The sequence below is a fragment of the Ahaetulla prasina genome, chromosome 3 (assembly GCF_028640845.1).
Source record: "Ahaetulla prasina isolate Xishuangbanna chromosome 3, ASM2864084v1, whole genome shotgun sequence".
In the NCBI taxonomy this organism is placed as follows: domain Eukaryota; kingdom Metazoa; phylum Chordata; class Lepidosauria; order Squamata; family Colubridae; genus Ahaetulla; species Ahaetulla prasina.
In genome coordinates, this window is record NC_080541.1 from 132,353,656 (window position 1) to 132,371,342 (window position 17,687).

General features: G+C 40.3%; 1 protein-coding gene across 4 annotated transcripts in view; it reads left to right on the plus strand.

Annotated features, from left to right (window-relative positions):
• Positions 1 to 17,687, plus strand: part of RO60 (Ro60, Y RNA binding protein) — a 29,780-nt gene that overhangs the window by 3,801 nt on the left and 8,292 nt on the right. Inside the window, exons 1-7 of one of the 4 annotated variants that reach the window (XM_058178094.1) lie at positions 5,440 to 5,576; positions 5,992 to 6,054; positions 6,828 to 7,048; positions 7,541 to 7,687; positions 11,546 to 11,683; positions 12,153 to 12,269; positions 16,208 to 16,321. In XM_058178094.1, the coding sequence (XP_058034077.1) occupies positions 6,854 to 7,048; positions 7,541 to 7,687; positions 11,546 to 11,683; positions 12,153 to 12,269; positions 16,208 to 16,321 (711 nt within the window). In that variant the 5' untranslated portion in view covers positions 5,440 to 5,576; positions 5,992 to 6,054; positions 6,828 to 6,853. Of the gene's footprint in view, positions 1 to 4,972; positions 5,577 to 5,991; positions 6,055 to 6,827; positions 7,049 to 7,540; positions 7,688 to 11,545; positions 11,684 to 12,152; positions 12,270 to 16,207; positions 16,322 to 17,687 lie in introns of those variants that run through there. The other 3 variants (XM_058178091.1, XM_058178093.1, XM_058178095.1) reach the window with 3 other exon arrangements.

Consider the following 17,687-nt stretch of genomic DNA (forward strand, 5'->3'; position numbering starts at 1 on the left):
TACAGATAAGATACAGATAAGAAATTGGTGCAGTAAACATCTTTAATTCTGTAATCAGATTTTTCTTGTCATTGCAGCAGCACAGAATTTTGCTACTGCACGTGTGATAGCTGGATTTGAGTCCTGGAGGAGATAGTCTACATACTGTGCCTGTTGCAAAATCTAGGTGCACTCATTTCTGTTTTCTCTCTGACGATTTGGCACAAAATGTATTTTGTTGGTTCTGAACTATATTTATTTAAAATATTTTGCCCATCTTATATTGAATTCTGGGCAGCGTTACAAGATTTTAAGCTGTTTTATTTCTTAATAAGGAAGTACCGTATATACTCGAGTATAAGCCGAGTTTTTCAGCACGTTTTTTGTGCTGAAAAACGTCCCCTCGGCTTATACTGAGTCACGCTCGAACCCCGCACAGGAGGGGTACCGAGCGGACTCCCATGGGAGGCGGAGGCGGGCCCGCCGAGGTCCCGCGGGATTTGTCTCCCCCAGGCCGGCCCCCATTCCCGTGTCTGGTGGGCGGACGGCGCAAACTTGGCGGGCTGTGTATTGGCGTGGGGAAGCCCTGGTGGTGCAGTGAGAGGGCTGGGCAGGGGCCGCCAGCCTTCTCGGCTGAGGAGGAGGTTTCCCGACCGCGCTGCCGCCGCGAGAGCCACCCAAAGGCCAGAAGAAAGGTCATTCCATCGAGTAATGGGCGGGCTCCTTCCTCTCCGCCTTACCCATGCTGTGCGAGCCCGGCTGGGCTGCAACCCCGCCGCCGCCGCTCCTTCCTCAGCCTCCCGGGCCTCGCGCTCTAGCAGCCGCCAAGCTCAGGCGGACTCGGCAGCTCCCCATCAGCACTCGCACGGCGCGATTCGGGCAGGAGGAGTCGGGCTCGCTCCGTGGCGGTGGCGCCGCCGCCGCCGCCACCGCCACGGAGCGAGCCCGACCTCCTGCCCGAATCGCGCCCGTGCGAAAGTGCTGATGGGGAGCTGCCGAGTCCGCCTGAGCTTGGCGGCTGCTAGAGCGCGAGCCCGGAGGCTGAGGAAGGAGCGGCGGCGGCGGCGGTTGCAGCCCAGCCGGGCTCGCACAGCATGGGTAAGGCGGAGAGGAAGGAGCCTTGCTCGTTACTGGCGGAATGACCTTTCTTCTGGCCTTTGGGTGGCTCGCGGCGGCGAAGCCATGCGTCGGGGAAACCTCCTCCTCAGCCGAGAAGGCCTGCACCGCCAGGGCTTCCCCGCGCCAATGCATAGCCTGGCGGGAGTTACTGCGGCTCACCCCCCAACTGGTGGTGTCGGGGCAGCCGCTGCCGCTTTCTAGCAAAAGGTCGCCGCCCAAAACTCCTCGCCTTCTCCTGGGAAGGGCTGGATGGCTAGCCGGGAAGGGTTGAATAAGCCAACCTCCTCCTCCCTCCTCTCCCCATAGCGAAAAGCGTTTTCCGTTGGAAGAGAGAGAGAGAAAGGAGGGCCGTTCCTCCTTCTTTCATTCTTTCTTCTCCTCCGTGCTTCAGAAGCTGGGCGTGTGTGCGCCTGTGTGTCTAGTCCTTTCTCTTCCGCAGCGCTGGAAGAGAGAGAGAGAGAAAGGAGGGCCGTTCCTCCTTCTTTCATTCTTTCTTCTCCTCCGTGCTTCAGAAGCTGGGCGTGTGTGTGCGCCTGTGTGCTCTAGTCCTTTCTCTTCCGCAGCGCTGGAAGAGAGAGAGAGAGAAAGGAGGGCCGTTCCTCCTTCTTTCATTCTTTCTTCTCCTCCGTGCTTCAGAAGCTGGGCGTGTGTGCGCGCCTGTGTGCTCTAGTCCTTTCTCTTCCGCAGCGCTGGAAGAGAGAGAGAGAGAAAGGAGGGCCGTTCCTCCTTCTTTCATTCTTTCTTCTCCTCCGTGCTTCACCGTGCTGGGCGACCTGGAGCAGCTGCTCTTCAGCCAGATGCTCGTGAGTCAGCCTGCCCCTTCCTTCCCGTGGGGGTCTGCCTTGCTGGTGAAGGTTATTGGGGCTTTTGAGCAAGGGAGGAGGAACGCGAGCACCGCCTTTGCTGGCATTCCGGGATTTCCTTTGTTTAGAGCTGGGAATCCTCCTTCCCTTTGCACTCCTCCTCCTCCCTCCTCTCTCTCTCTCTCTCTCTCTCTCACACACACACACACACACACACAGACTTCTAAAGTCGATTGGCACAATGCTAAGCAAACACAGCAGGGGGTCAAGGGTGGAGGGCTAGGAACCTGGCAGGTGAAAGGTTGAGCGACATGAAGGCAAAGACCACAATTGTTTTAAGAAAGAAGCTTTAGCAGGAGGGGGATGGGAGGGTGTTTTAAGTTTTGGCAAACAGCCAGGCCAACTGTATTGGAGAAGGCCACACAACTGGCCTTAACATTTTAGCTGCTGTCTTTTTCCTCACACTTGGGTTTAATGATATTAGAGACCCTTATTGCCCTGCCAAAAAAAAAAATGAGCCACCCCAACGTCTATGAAAATTAACCTTCTCTGCCAAGAGACACTGTGCAGGTATTTTCACTATTGGTGTGCATACAGGCTTAGATTTGTGCTGGGTTCTTAGTGCTTAGAGCACTGACCTTCAGAGGCACCCTGGTCCCTTGGAAGCTAAAGGAGGACTCATTTTCATGCTTGCAGTTGTATTGTCAATTTCTGTGAGACAATGTTGTTGAAGTAACTCACTCACTCATTCATTCATTCATTCATTCCTTGTGTGTCCAATCACACTTAGCCAATAAAAATTCTATTCTATTCTATTCTATTCATTCATTCATTCATTTTATTTTGTCAAATACATATTAAATAATTATATAAATATAAGCATGAATTGAATACATAAAAGGAATACAACTAAAGGGAACATTAGGACAGGGACGGTAGGCACGCTGGTGCTCTTATGCACGCCTTACAGACCTCTTAGGAATGGGGTGAGGTCAATACTAGATAGTCTTTGGTTAAGGCTTTGGGGATTTTGGGAAGAGACCAGAGTCAGGTAGCACATTCAGGCATTAACAACTCTGTTACTGAAGTCACATTTTCTGCAATCTAGATTGGAGAGGTTCACTTTAAGTTTGAATCTATTGTGTTCTCGTGTATTGTTGTGGTTGAAGCTGAAGTAGTCATTGATAGGAAGTACATTGTAGCAGATAATTTTATGAGCTATGCTCAGGTCATACCAAAGGCGGCGTAGTTCTAAATTTTCTAAAGCTGGGAATCCTCCTTCCCCCTTTTGCACTTTTATTGTTTTTCGTTCAAATAAATATTCATGTTATTTTACTTGGCTCTATCTTTATTTTTTACATTGACCAGTAGCTGCCTCATTTCCCACCCTCGGCTTATACTCGAGTCAATAGTTTTTCCCAGTTTTTGTGGTAAAATTAGGTGCCTCGGCTTATATTCGGATCGGCTTATACTCGAGTATATACGGTATATGTTTTAATTTATGGTATTTCCAATTTCAGATGGTTTCATCACTGAAAAATAGTTAGAAATTTTATAAAAAATAATTACATCATTTATTCAATTGCACATCTGATTATATTATATTTTTGTTGGTCTTGAGAGAGCCTTTTTAATTTAGAAATTATGCTAAAATTTTACTGCTCAAAATACTTTACTGTGTTGTGAGGAACTGGTTTTTCAATTTCAAATAATAAAACATATGTATTTGGAATTTCATTTGTATATTTACATAACTTATTTTTAAAAGCAGAACATTGCACATTCTAAGAACATTATATTTCAGACAGGATATTGCATTTAATTTAATTGAAGCAATAATTACATGTTGACAATCAGAATTATTGTTTTGTAATGTAAATTAAATAGCGAATTATTATTTTCAAATAATACATTACGTAAGGAAAAAATAAACTTTGCAAAATAGTTTATTAAATTCAGAAATTAAAAGTAATTGTAGGATTCTTAGTACACCAGAAGATATTACATCAAATTAATAAATCAGTTCTAGAAATTACAACTTGAAATTATCAAATCTTAATTGTTTACTAGAAATGCATTGGAGGCATGAATTTCAGAAAGTTGCCTAAACATTTTGGTCTCTGGATGCAAGTATGCTATTTTTTTTACTATAAGATGCACCTAGCTTTTGGGGAGGAAAACAAGAAAACAAGAAAAAGAAATCTGCTTCTGCCTTCCAGCAATTTGCCTCCACACGCCCCATTTTTGGCCCGTTCCAGGTGGCAGGGATGGGCAGCCTGGACTGGGCTGAAAATGGGACCCGAGGCAAAAAAATGAGGTGCGCATAGGCAAAAAAATGGGGCGTGTAGAGGCGTTGATAGGTAGCGGCCATCCCCGCAGCCTGGAACAACTGATAGGCAGTATTTCAGGAGACAGATCCAACTGCCAATCAGCTGCTTGTGCTAAATCAGGCTGTGCTGAAGCTGATCAGGCTGTTTGCTGTTTGCTGCAAGCAGGCAAATTGCTGGGAGGCAGAGGTCGAAGGGTGAGGGCCAGCGGGTGAGCGGGGCTTCGGCAACATTCAGTCTATAAAATGCATATTTTTCCACCCACTTGGGGTGGGGGAGTGTGTCTTATACATCGAAAAATATGGTAACTTCTAATTACATAGACCATCATAGGATACTAAAGAAATTATGACATTACTTTTTCTTTTAAAAAATGCAAAATATTCTTTTTATTCAACTGAATTCATTGTCCTTCCGGCTTATAAACCTTCTCTGGGATTGAAGAAAAAATTAAAGTATTGACTCATTAGCATTGAGAAAATTGGTTCATTTAGGGATTTTTTTTAAAGAATGTTAATGAATATTTATTTGGAAATTGAGATAATCTCTTATACTTACTGTATCTAGTATATTTTGTATGTAAAAGATTCTCATTCTGAAGGTTTTAGTTGAAGTTTGAACATCTTTTTCCCAAAAGGTTGCCAAATACGTTTTGAAAGAAATGTTTGGAGTAATTGTCTTAATAAAGCTGACCATAAAGTCAAGATTCCAGATAGATGAAATAATTTTATTGTGTTTCTTCAGGAGACGTCTTTATACTGGGAAGTAATGGAAGAAGGAGCAAGTCAAATGCAGCCCTGCAATGAAAACCAGCTATCAAACTCTGAAGATGAATGCGGGTGGCAAGTTACTGACATGACTAGACTGCGCCGTTTCTTGTGTTTTGGTTCTGAAGGAGGTGCATTCTATGTCAAAGAACAAAAGCTGAGCTTTGAAAGCGTAGATGCTCTTTTGAGGCTTATTGAAAGTGGCAAAGGTTATGAAGCAGTACAAGAAATAAAGACTTTCAGCCAGGAAGGTAGAGCAGCAAAACAGGATCCAGTATTGTTTGCACTTGCCATTTGTTCACAATGTTCTGATGCCAAAACCAAACAAGAAGCTTATAAGGCTGTCCCTGAAATTTGTCGTATACCAACCCACCTCTTCACCTTCATCCAGTTTAAAAAGGATCTGAAGGAGGGCATGAATTGTGGCATGTGGGGCCGTGCCCTGAGAAAAGCTGTTTCAGTTTGGTACAATGGAAAGAATGACATGGCTATTGCTTTAGCGGTGACAGCATACAAGAAGAAAGATGGCTGGTGCCATAAAGATCTTCTCAGGTTATCACATCTAAAGCCTGCAAATGAAGGTAATAACAAACAAGTAAATTTTCCGAATCAGCAAGGATGGTTTGCAATAAGTAATTTGGAAACATTTTGCTTTTGCCTGTATGTTTGATCAAAAGAGATGGAGGAGTGAGAAATGGAAGTGTAATTCTTTTTATTTTTTTATTTATTTTTTTATTTTATTTATTTATTTATTTTATTTATTCAAATTTATATACCGCCCTATCTCCCGAAGGACTCAGGGCGGTTTACCCAATGACAAACACACAACATATAACATATAAATATTTCCTATTTCCAAACAGTGTAAAGTGTAATTCTCTAAAATAAACCATTACTCTGATTGTGGGGAGAGAGAGAAACTGACACATAAAAAGTGTTAAATATTGGAAAGAATATACAACATTCACTTAAAAAAAAACTTTTATTAATCTACAGGTAGCCCTCAACTTAGAACAGTTTGTTTAGTGAGCATTTGAAGTTACGATGACACTGAAAAAAGTGAGTTATGACCAGTTTTCACACTTAATGACCATTGCAGCATATCCATGATCATTTGTTCAAAATTCAGATGCTTGGCAACTGACTCATATTTATGATAGTTGCAGTGTTCTGGGGCCGTGTGATCAGCTTTTGCGACCTTCTGACCAGCAGAGTTAATGGGGAAGCCAGATTCATTTAACAATTGTGTTAGTAACTTAACAACTGCAGTGATTTGTGTAACAATTGGCAAGAAAGATCATAAAATGGAGCAAAACAACTGTTTTGCTTAACAACAGAAACTTTGGGTTTAATTATGGTCACAGAAGCTGTATTGCTTTATTTTGTAATAGGGAGAATATGTAATAGTTTTAAATTTTTTTAAATCAAAACTTTGAGAGTTTTCTAGAAATAATTTTTGTTACTGCTACAAATAGCAAAAGCAATAGAAGAATTATAGCAGAAAGAATCCCCACAATCATCAATCCTAAAGACTAAGGGTTAGATGAATAAATTGTGAAAAAGGCATTATAGTGTCCGTATGTATTTAATTAAATGGTAACACTACTGTATTTATTCTTTTTGTTTTTACACTATCTTCCAGTGTTTATATATCAAGGTAATATATATAGAAGGTAATAAATTGCTAGTTTTGCTAAGATGCCAGAAAATACCAAATACAAAATAAATACACTTTCCAGCCTAATATTTGATAATTTTACATTATTTTGGAGTTCATATTTCTTTTTAAAATATGTTCTAAATTAGAAATAAAACTTGCTGTATTTCAACAGGCCTGGCCATTGTCACTAAGTATGTAATGAAGGGATGGAAGGAAGTCCAAGAGACATATAAAGAGAGCAGACTTTCTGCTGAGGCTGAAAAAGTGTTGAAGTATTTGGAAGCAGTGGAGAGGGTAAAGCATACAACGGATGAACTGGAAGTGATTCATTTGATAGAAGAGCATAGTTTAGTTAGAGAACACCTCCTGACAAGTCACTTGAAATCTAAAGAGGTAAGGAAATTAGAGAAACATTAATACTTTGAATCACACTATATAATGTTGTTTTCTGCACTTTATCACTCCTCTGTTTTTATAGCACTTTTAACCATTTTCACATGTATTCTTAGTTTTACATGTATTCTTCATGGCATGGGACCAGGTTACCTGAGGAACTTATCTTGCTTGTCCAAATTATATCCCATTCAACTTGGTGAGGTGGGGAGAGCATATTGGGGGATCCTGTTGATTAAAAGAATTTTGCCTTGTGAGAAGAGAGAGACAGCTCTGTTTTTAACTTTGTTCTTTGTGCTTTTATATTTTGTGACATATTTTATTGTGAGCTGCTCAGAGTCACATAGATGAGGTAGATGTTGTAGAAATGTGGTGAATGAAAGAATAAATACATTTACATGATTCCTGTGCAGTTATGCATATTTATACTGAGTATGTGTTTTTCTTTAAACACCGTGATTTTTCCTTTTTTTGAACTTCATTTTGTACAAGGTATGGAAAGCACTGCTACAGAACATGCCCGTAACAGCAATATTGAAGAACCTGGGAAAAATGACAGCAAATTTTGTTCTTGAACCAGGAAGCTCAGAGGTAGCAATGGTTTGTGAAAAACTAAAAAATGAAAAACTTCTTAAAAAGGTAAGGATTTTTTAAAGCTGATTTCTTATGTGTATTATATTCTAGCAATATTCTATTAGTTGAGCTTTAATAGAAACCAGTATTGAAAATTAAGCTTCATTGTAATAAATCATTGTATAAATGCCTAAGAAATAACACTACTACAGGATATCTCAAATATTTAGTAATGGGCTAGGGGTTGGACTTACAAAGGAAACAGTCAAAGGAGAGAATGATTCACTATTTGTGCCATATCTTTAGGGATAAGGATAAAGTAGCATTAGGAAAATATTTGTCTTATGTAGAAAACCAATAAATGTTTTAATCAGTTTTAGACTGCTCTTAATCAAAGAACTGAAATGTTAGCTGTTCTGCTAATCAATAATTCTAGTTTTCCAGATCCTTATAGGCAAGGATCAGGATTCAGGAAATTTGGAATTATTGATCAATAGGCTGTCTTCTTGGTTAGAGATGTTCCTCCTTGCAATCACTCTGCTGTTGTGCATGGAGGGAAGCCTTGTAATAATTGTCAGGTATGAAGGAACTCCTTCCATAAAAATTATTGTGTTTACAGACAATAATACATTAATATGATCTATGAATTGTAGCTATAATAATCCAAAAACAGAGGTTTTTTAAATCTTTTTTTTCTATGAATGTATTTTGGCAAACTCATTAGTGCAATTTTTTTGTTGGCTTCCCCTCCACCACAAGGGTACTAACTCTAATGGAAGTCAGTAATGTGGGAAGAGGAAACTACAGTTTTTCCTTTTAAAATATTCTACGTTTTTATAATTTTATCCAAATTTCTAGTGTACAAGATGATAATGAAGAATGGTATGTCCAAGAGTAGTTCTTTTCCTTATTTGAAACTAAAAATAACTTTTTTGCTCTCCTTCTTTTTGGAAGAAAATCTGGTTGTGTTTAACTTAACTTTCATTGAAATTAATATTTTTTCCTCTTTCATAAATTTTAAAAACTTATAAGACAAACAAATTTTTGAATAACTGGCTTAAGACAAAATAGGATTTACTAGTAATTTTTCTAAAGGTAGTTTTCTTAGATTTTTGGAAAAAAATGAGTATTGTAAGTTGATTGTACTTAATTCTATTTATATTAGGAAAATTGATATAAAATTAAATGCAATATTTAAAAAGCTGAGATCCATTGCATAAAAAAATTCATCTACTATGATTGCTAGTATTACATAGTACGTAAAGCTGAAAAAAAGTTTTATTTTTAATTTTCAATCAAATCTCTTGTGAAATTCAATGATTCTATGGTACGCCATGTGAGAAAGGCTGGTCTAGAATATGCTTATATAAAACAGGTTGAGCCCAAATATCCATTAAAAGTTTTCTTATTTCTTACTTTGTATTTGTGTATTACCCACTGTACGTGGGTAGAAGTTTCTATATTTTTTAAAAAAATATTTTTATAGAAAAAGCTATTGAATTCTGTTGCTTTCATTTAATAAATGTTTATAGAATCGTGTTATACATGTATTGTTAGCTAGATAACACAGGATTTCATTATACTTTTTGATTTTTTTCAAGAATGTTGTTTGCGCTATTATTGTACTAATTGTACTAATTATTATTGTACTACTATTGCACTAATTATGAACATTCCTTTTTTTTTGCTTTTACTCTTTCCAATAACAGTTTTTAGAGTGGTTAGAAATTAAATAAAGATAATAGTACCAACTGATAGAGCTTATAAATCGTGCCCTGTATACAAGGTAGTCCTCAATGTACAACCATAATTGAGCACAACATTTCTGTTGCTAAATATAACATTTGTTAAATAAATTTTGCCCCATTTTACAATCTTTCTTGTCACTATTGTTAAGTAAATCAATGCAGTTGTTAAGTTAGTAACATGGTTGTTAAGTGAACCCAGTTTCCACATTGATTTGATTGACACTGCAACCATTATAAATATGAGTCAGTTGTCAAGTGTTCAAATTTTGATCACATGAACACGGGGATGCTGCAACGGTTGTAAATGTGAAAAATGGTCATAATTCAGTTTTTTCAGTGCCGTTGTAACTTTGAATAGTTACTAAATGAATTGTTGTAAGTGGAGGACTACTTCTAAATCTACTTATTGGAAAAATCTGCTGGTGACATTTTTATCTGTGCTCTTGACCAAATTTATTGGGTTAGAGATTTGTTTTTACCACATACTAGAATAGCCACATCTTGGTTAAGATTGTCAGGTCCGGGTTAGGAGCTGTTTTTAAATTTATTTGTTTCCAGGTTTTTTTTTCTTCTCTTTTTGGAATAGCCTGCTACCAGGATTACACTTAGATTCTAGTCACTTGGAAAAAAATCCACTAAAATCTTTTTCACAGAATTCTAAGAAGTTGTTTTAAAACAAATAACTATTATTTTCCAATTTTATATGATAGAGGATAATGTTATATGTCAAGGACCTTTCAGTTTAATTGAGTCATAGTATAATGTTGTATCAATTTGCATTTTATTCAGTGTCTATTTTTGCCCAGTTTTCTGTGCCTAACAAATAAAGCTATTACTCTTTTACAGATGGGGTGAATTATTTTACAGGTAATTAAAGGGGGTTGGGTGTCTATGTATGTGTGTCTCCAAATCATTCCTGACCCGTGCTGATGCCTAGACATATCCCTGCAGTTTTCTTATCAAGATTTTCAGGAGTGGTTTGTCTTCCTTGGGCTGAGAGCGACTGGCCCAAAATCCGCCCGCTGGCTTTCTACATAAGGCAGGACTAGAACTTGCAGTTTCCTGGTGTCTTAAACCGCTTCGCCAAACTAAGTGGATTAAGTAATCAGTACTTAATAATTAATTGTTTTGATCTCGACTCTCTCATTTATTAAAAATTACCTGTCCTACATTGATTAATTCAAGTTAGCAACTCTAGTTGATGAGGGAAGATCCTCAACATATGACCACAACTGAGCCCAAAATTTCCATTTCTAAACAAGATAGTTATTAAGTGAGCTTTACTCTATTTTACAACTTTTCTTGTCACTATTTTTAAGTGAATCACTGCAGTTTTAAGTTAGTAACATGGTTGTGAAGTGAATCTGGCTTCCACATTGACTCAAAAAAGACACAAAGTCACAAAAAGTGATCACATGATCCTGGGACACTGCAACCATCAAAAATACACGCCAGTTGCCAAGCATCTTAATTTTGATCACGTGACCACAGGGATGCTGCCATGGTTGTAAGTGTGAAAAATAGTCATAAGTCACTTTTTTCAGTACTGTTATAACTCAAATGGTCACTAAATGAATGGTTGTAAGTCAAGGACTACATGTACAAATTTTTAAATATTCTCATAATCTTTCTTTCTGTTCATCTTTTTTATAAAGTCAGTAACCTTTTAAATGTTTTCTCTACAGTTGAAATGGAATCATTGTTATGCTGAAAAGTGAAAATTACAAAAAATTCTGTACAAAAATATCCTTTCGTTGGGAACATTGGCTGTGAACGTCATATGAAAGGATTTCTCTTCTTGTGTAATAGATTTATAGAAGGCAAAGAGAATAAAAAAACAGTGTTGTGATTACAAACTAAATTTGTGAGGTTACCATATAAATTTGAATTTCTCTAAACCAACAAAATAAGTGATTGAATTAATTACTGAAAAAATATTTTGTAAATCTCATTTAGATGGAGGGGAAAAAAAATCTAAGGGATACTGTCACGGTTATTTCTAGCAATAATACTCTTAAAACATGTTAAAAAGTTGTATTGCACTCTATATTCAGAATACTTAAATAAATATAGTTTTCTATTCCAGAATCATTCATTTTATAGCATACTTAATTAACAAAAATTATCACCGGAAGGAGAAATTAACATTTTGAGTCTGTTTTCCAAAACTCTTTAGGCTCAAATACACCCATTCCATATTTTGGTTGCATTAGAAAACTATAAAGGAGAGCGTGGTTATCGAGGAAAACTGCGCTGGCAACCAGAGAAGGACATCTTGGAAGCTCTAAATACTTCATTTTACAAGTCCTTCAAGGTAATGGTTATGAATATTTATTGAATTACTTTCAGTATAAGTCTAAAGCATTTAAGCAATATCTCTTTAGGGAAGTTCTGATTTTGGCAATAAAGACTAAAAGCAGGATGGTAAATGTTCCTAGGATTTTTGTTTTTTAGTATTCTTATGAGCAGTCCATAACAATCTAGATTCTAGAATATAGTCTTCCTTTTTTCCTCGCTTAAGATTCATGGAGATTAGTCTACAAATTATGCTGTGCTTGGTTGCCTCCGCTATAATGTACATTTGGGGAAAGGTGGTAGTGGTAGTGTTGGATTAGTACCCTCTTCTCATATATCTGTATTATATTATTTTTGTCATCAACTAGTATTTCTTTGATTAATACTGTTGCTTCTGAAAGCACTCACAACTATGAAAAGTCATGCAATTAGCAAAATCTTTAAAAACATTTGTTCTGACTTCTTTTCCCTCATTGCCTCTTTCTTAGGCATTAGAACCAATGGGGAAGCGTATCTTAGTTGCAGTTGATGTTAGTGATTCTATGTTACAAAAGGTTTTTGGTAGTGTGCTGAATGCTAGTACCATTGCTGCAACAATGTGCATGGTAAGAAATGTCTCATTTTTATAATATTTTTTGGTCTCAAATTTTTTATTATTATTATTATTATTATTTATTAAATTTTTATACCGCCCTTCTCCCGAAGGACTCAGGGCGGTGTACAGCCAGAAATAAAATACAAGATATGTACAATTAAAACAAATTAAAACATAGCAAAATTACAAAAACGGCTAATAATTAAAATTAAAATTTAAAATATTTAAGAATATTAATAAAACCCCAATGTAAAATCAAACTATTATGCCAGTCCCGCTTGAGTAAATAAGTATGTTTTTAGCTCACGACGGAAGGTCCGAAGATCAGGCACTTGACGTAGGCCAGGGGGGAGTTCATTCCAGGCGTCGATGCTCCCACAGAAGGCCCTACCCTGGGGCCGCCAGCCGACACTGTTTGGCGGACGGCACCCTGAGGAGACCCTCTCTGTGAGGCGTCTGGTCGGTGGGAGGCATAGGGTAACAGCAGGCGGTCTCGTAAGTACCGGGTCCTAAGCCATGGGCGCTTTAAAGGTGGTAACCAAAATCTTGAAGCGCACCGAAGACCACAGGAAGCCAGTGCAGACTACGGAGCAGTGGTGTTACGTGGGAGCCACAGCGGCTCCCATTACTACTCGCGCAGCCGCATTCTGGACTAACTGCAGCCTCCGGGTGCACCTCAAGGCAGCCCATGTAGAGAGCATTGCAGTAATCCAGCGAGGCGTAACCAGGCGTGAGTGACTGTGCATAAGGCATCCCGGTCAAGGAAGGGGCGCAACTGGCGGACCAAGCGGACTTGGTAAAGGCCCTCCTGGAGGCGGCCGCCAGATGTTCATCAAGGACAGCCGTCCATCCAGGAGGACGCCCAAGTTGCGAACCACCTCCTTTGGGGCCACTAACTGCGCCCCAACAGTCAGCTGCGGATGCAGCTGACTGTACCAGTGCCGGCATCCACAGCCACTCCGTCTTGGAGGATTGAGCTTGAGTCTGTTTCTCCCCATCCAGACCCGTACAGCTTCCAGGCACGGGACAGCACTTGACCGCTTCGTTGGGGTGGTCCGGGGTGGAAAAGTACAGCTGAGTATCATCAGCGTACAGATGATAACTCACCCGAAACCACTGATGACCTCACCCAGCGGCTTCATATAGATGTTGAACAGGGTAGGCGAGAGAATCGACCCTGAGGCACCCCACAAGTGAGGCGCCTCGCGGGACGACCTCTGCCCCCTGTCAACACCGTCTGCGACCGGTCAGAGAGATAGGAGGAGAACCACCGATAAGCGGTGCCTCCACTCCCAATCCCTCCAACCGGCGCAGCAAGATACCATGGTCGATGGTATCAAAAGCCGCTGAGAGATCTAATAGGACCAAGGCAGAGGAACAACCCCTGTCCCTGGCCCTCCAGAGGTCATCCACCAATGCGACCAAAGCCGTCTCCGTGCTGTAACCGGGTCGGAAGCCGGACTGGAACGGGTCTAGATAGACAGCTTCCTCCAGGTGTCGGGGGAGCTGCCACGCAACCACACTCTCTACAACCTTCGCCACAAAGCGAAGGTTGGAGACTGGACGGTAGTTTCCCAAAATAGCTGGGTCCAGGGAAGGCTTCTTCAGGAGAGGTCTCACCACCGCCTCTTTCAAGGCGGCGGGGAAAACCTCTTCAACCAAAGAAGAGTTTATAATCCACTGGAGCCAGCCTCGTGTCACTTCCTGAGCAGCCAGCACTAGCCAGGAAGGACACGGGTCCAGTAAACATGTAGTTGCATGCAACCTCGAGAGCCACAGAATCAAACTCATCCCAAATAACCTCAACAAGACGTGTCTCCGCCATCTCGGTTGGATCATCGCAATCTTGGTCCAAGCTATCCCGAAGCTGAACGATTTTATCGTATAGATAACCGTTAAACTCCTCAGCCCGTCCCTGTAGGGGGTCATCCCGTCCCTCCTGATGAAGGAGGGAACGGGTCACCCGAAACAGGGCGGCCGGGCGGTTATCTGCCGATGCAACGAGGGTGGAAACGTAGGAACGTTTCGCCTCCCTCATTGCCACTAGGTAGGTCTTAGTAAAAGACCTCACTAGTGTCCGATCAGCCTCAGCTGGACCTCCAGGTACTCTCTAGGCGTCTTCTCCAGCGTTTCATCTCTCTTAGCTCCTCGGAGAATCAGGGAGCCAATTGAGATCTACGCCGGGTCAGAGGCCGCAAAGGCACGACACGGTTCAAAGCCCCAGCCGCGGCCTGTTCCCAAGCCGCAACCAGTTCTTCAGTCGTGCCGTGGGCAAGATCCTCAGGGAACGGCCCAAGCTCCGTCAGGAACCTCTCCGGGTCCATCAGGCGCCTGGGACGGAACCAACGTGTTGGCTCCGTCTCCCTGTGGTGGTGAGCGGCGGTCCGAAAGTCTAGGCGAAGAAGAAAATGATCTGACCATGACACCGGTTCTTTCACTACATCTCCTAAATCCAGATCATTAACCCACTGACCAGAGATAAAAATCAAGTCTAGCGCGCCTCCCCCAATGTGTGTAGGGCCATCAGTTACTTGAATCAGGTCCAAGGCCGTCATGGAGGCCTGGAACTCCTGAACCACCGTTGATGACAAGCCGGCCGATGGCAAGTTGAAATCCCCCAAGACTAAAAGTCTGGGAATCTCAACCGCCACTCCAGCAAGCACCTCTAGTAGCTCAGGTAGGGCTGTAGTCACGCAGCAAGGAACCAGGTACGTGATCAACAGCCCCATCTGATTCCGATGGCCCCACTTCACAAGGAGGATTCACAGCCAGCTATCTGAGGAACAGTGGACTCCCTCGGCTCAGACTTTCTTTGATCACAACCGCCACCCCCACCCCTACCTTGGGCCTCGGCTGATGGAATGCATGGAAACCCGGAGGCACAGTTCAACCAGGGTACACCTTCTGTGCCCAACCAGGTCTCCGTAATGCCCATAAAGTCCATGGACTCCCTCTGAATAAGGTCACAAATCAGGGAGCCTTGTTGACCACGGACCGGGCATTGCAGAGCATCAGCCAAGACCAAGCTCTGAGGGTCTTGACCATCCGAGGCAGTGAGGACTGGGGGGCCGGAGCACGTGATCGCTTTTAAACATCGAACACGTGCTCCCAAAGGACGATACGGCCCCCTGCCTCCGCCATATCTGCCCCTCCCACTTATCGTATTTTGGGATGTGATGGCATTGTTTCCAAGACTGAATAGATTGTAATTTGGTAAAACCCAGGATATCTGCCTCATGATAATATGATTTTTAAACAAAACTATAACAAACCTACCTTTGTAAAATCTACATAGGTATTAATTCCTATTCTACTTATTTCTTCAGATATAAATCAAGCTTCTGTTTTATTTATCCTTTTTATTTTTGGATAACATGGTCAACTTTTTCCAGAAGTATACAAGGATATATTTTCTCTGATAATTTCCAAATGTCTGTGTGTGTTTAGAATTTGAGTGACTTAATTGCTGGACAGCAGTTGGCCACATGTTGATACTCTTTTATTCATTCCATACCTTACTACCCAGTCTTGTCATGCCACTTGTCTACAATTCATAATTTTCCTGTTGCTCAAGTTAGAGCAGGCAACAAAGCATTTTTACAGTGATTAATGCCTCTCATACTAAAGTAACTGTTTGGCCAAGATGATGCATCCCCTCAGTGCCTGTTCTACAAGTCAAGAAGGAACCATTGTGCAAGATTCGGTAATCTGATTTTCAGCACTTGTAGACAAAGATTTTTTTTAAAAAATCCTTAAGAAAGTCTTGGAGAAAGGTCTAGGATATGGTGGAGAGTTAGAAGAGGGATGAATTAGAATAGAAAAGACTTGTGGAAACAGCTATTTCACATTTGAAAACCACAGAAAGCTTGAGCTACAGAAATGCTTTTTAGTTCAAGAAACAGGAAAATAACATTCTATTTTTACCTTTGGTCATTTGGTTTTTACCAGGTTGTGGCACGCACTGAAAAAGATTCCCACATTGTTGCTTTTTCCCATGATATAGTTCCTTGTCCTGTGACTGAGGATATGACTTTACCACAAGTATTACAGAAAATGTCAGAGGTATCTAATATTCTTAAAGTAACCCTGTAGTTTTATATGAGAATAGTTAACTTAATGTATTTATCATGAAAAGATGTATTTTATTAAGTCTTAAACACGTAATTCTTTTTCACGGAAGTGTTTTATTTTCAAGTGACTCTCTTATTACTTGCATGTAGCACATGATAATATTAATACCATAATAAAAAGGAAAGCACATTGGCCTGAGTAATCCAGTACCTAAACTTCATTAGAAAGAAAAATGAAAAAGGGATAATTAATAAGAGATGTAAGGAGTGTATGGACATGCTTTGATTTTACTTGAAGTATGTTAGTATATAATTTGAAGGCACTATTATATTACACAATGAGTTACAGGGTTTGAGAAAAAAAATTAATAATAATAGAACAGAGCATTTAAATTTGTTTGAGGCACTGGATATAATGAATGATACTTTTCCCTGGGAAGTGATCCGATTGGTTTTGTGATCAACTTCATTATCACATTAATGTGTGGGTTTATAGAAGGAAATATAACACAGAAGAGATTAGGGCAAAATCATTGAAGAACTTTAATGGTAAGATTAAGTTGTTAAGGATAGATGCAGGAAAGGATGGCAATCAGCAGTAAATTTGTGAAAGATCTCTTGGTAATAACTTTCTAAAAAAAAGAAAATACGGAATCCGAATGGACATGGAAATATTGCTGGGCAAGCTAATCTTCTCCATTTCATGTCATGCAGCCTTCTATAAACTTTGCCCATCCTAGACCTAGAATCATATATGTACATCTGTTTTCATGCTATGGGGACTGTGGATTTGTCTGTGCATGTGTGGGAGATGAAAAGGGTTACTACTAAATTAATCCTCAGGACAGACGATTTTCTCTGATAATTTCCAAATGTCTGTGTGTGTTTAGAATTTGAGTGACTTAATTGCTGGACAATAGTTGGCCACATGTTGATACTCTTTATTCATTCCATACCTTACTACCCAGTCTTGTCATGCCACTTGTCTACAATTCATAATTTTCCTGTTGCTCAAGTTAGAGCAGGCAACAAAGCATTTTTTTAAAAAATCCTTAAGAAAGTCTTGGAGAAAGGTCTAGGATATGGTGGAAAGTTAGAAGAGGGATGAATTAGAATAGAAAAGACTTGTGGAAACAGCTATTTCACATTTGAAAACCACAGAAAGCTTGAGCTACAGAAATGCTTTTTAGTTCAAGAAACAGGAAAATAACATTCTATCTTTACCTTTGGTCATTTGGTTTTTACCAGGTTGTGGCACGCACTGAAAAAGATTCCCACATTGTTGCTTTTTCCCATGATATAGTTCCTTGTCCTGTGACTGAGGATATGACTTTACCACAAGTATTACAGAAAATGTC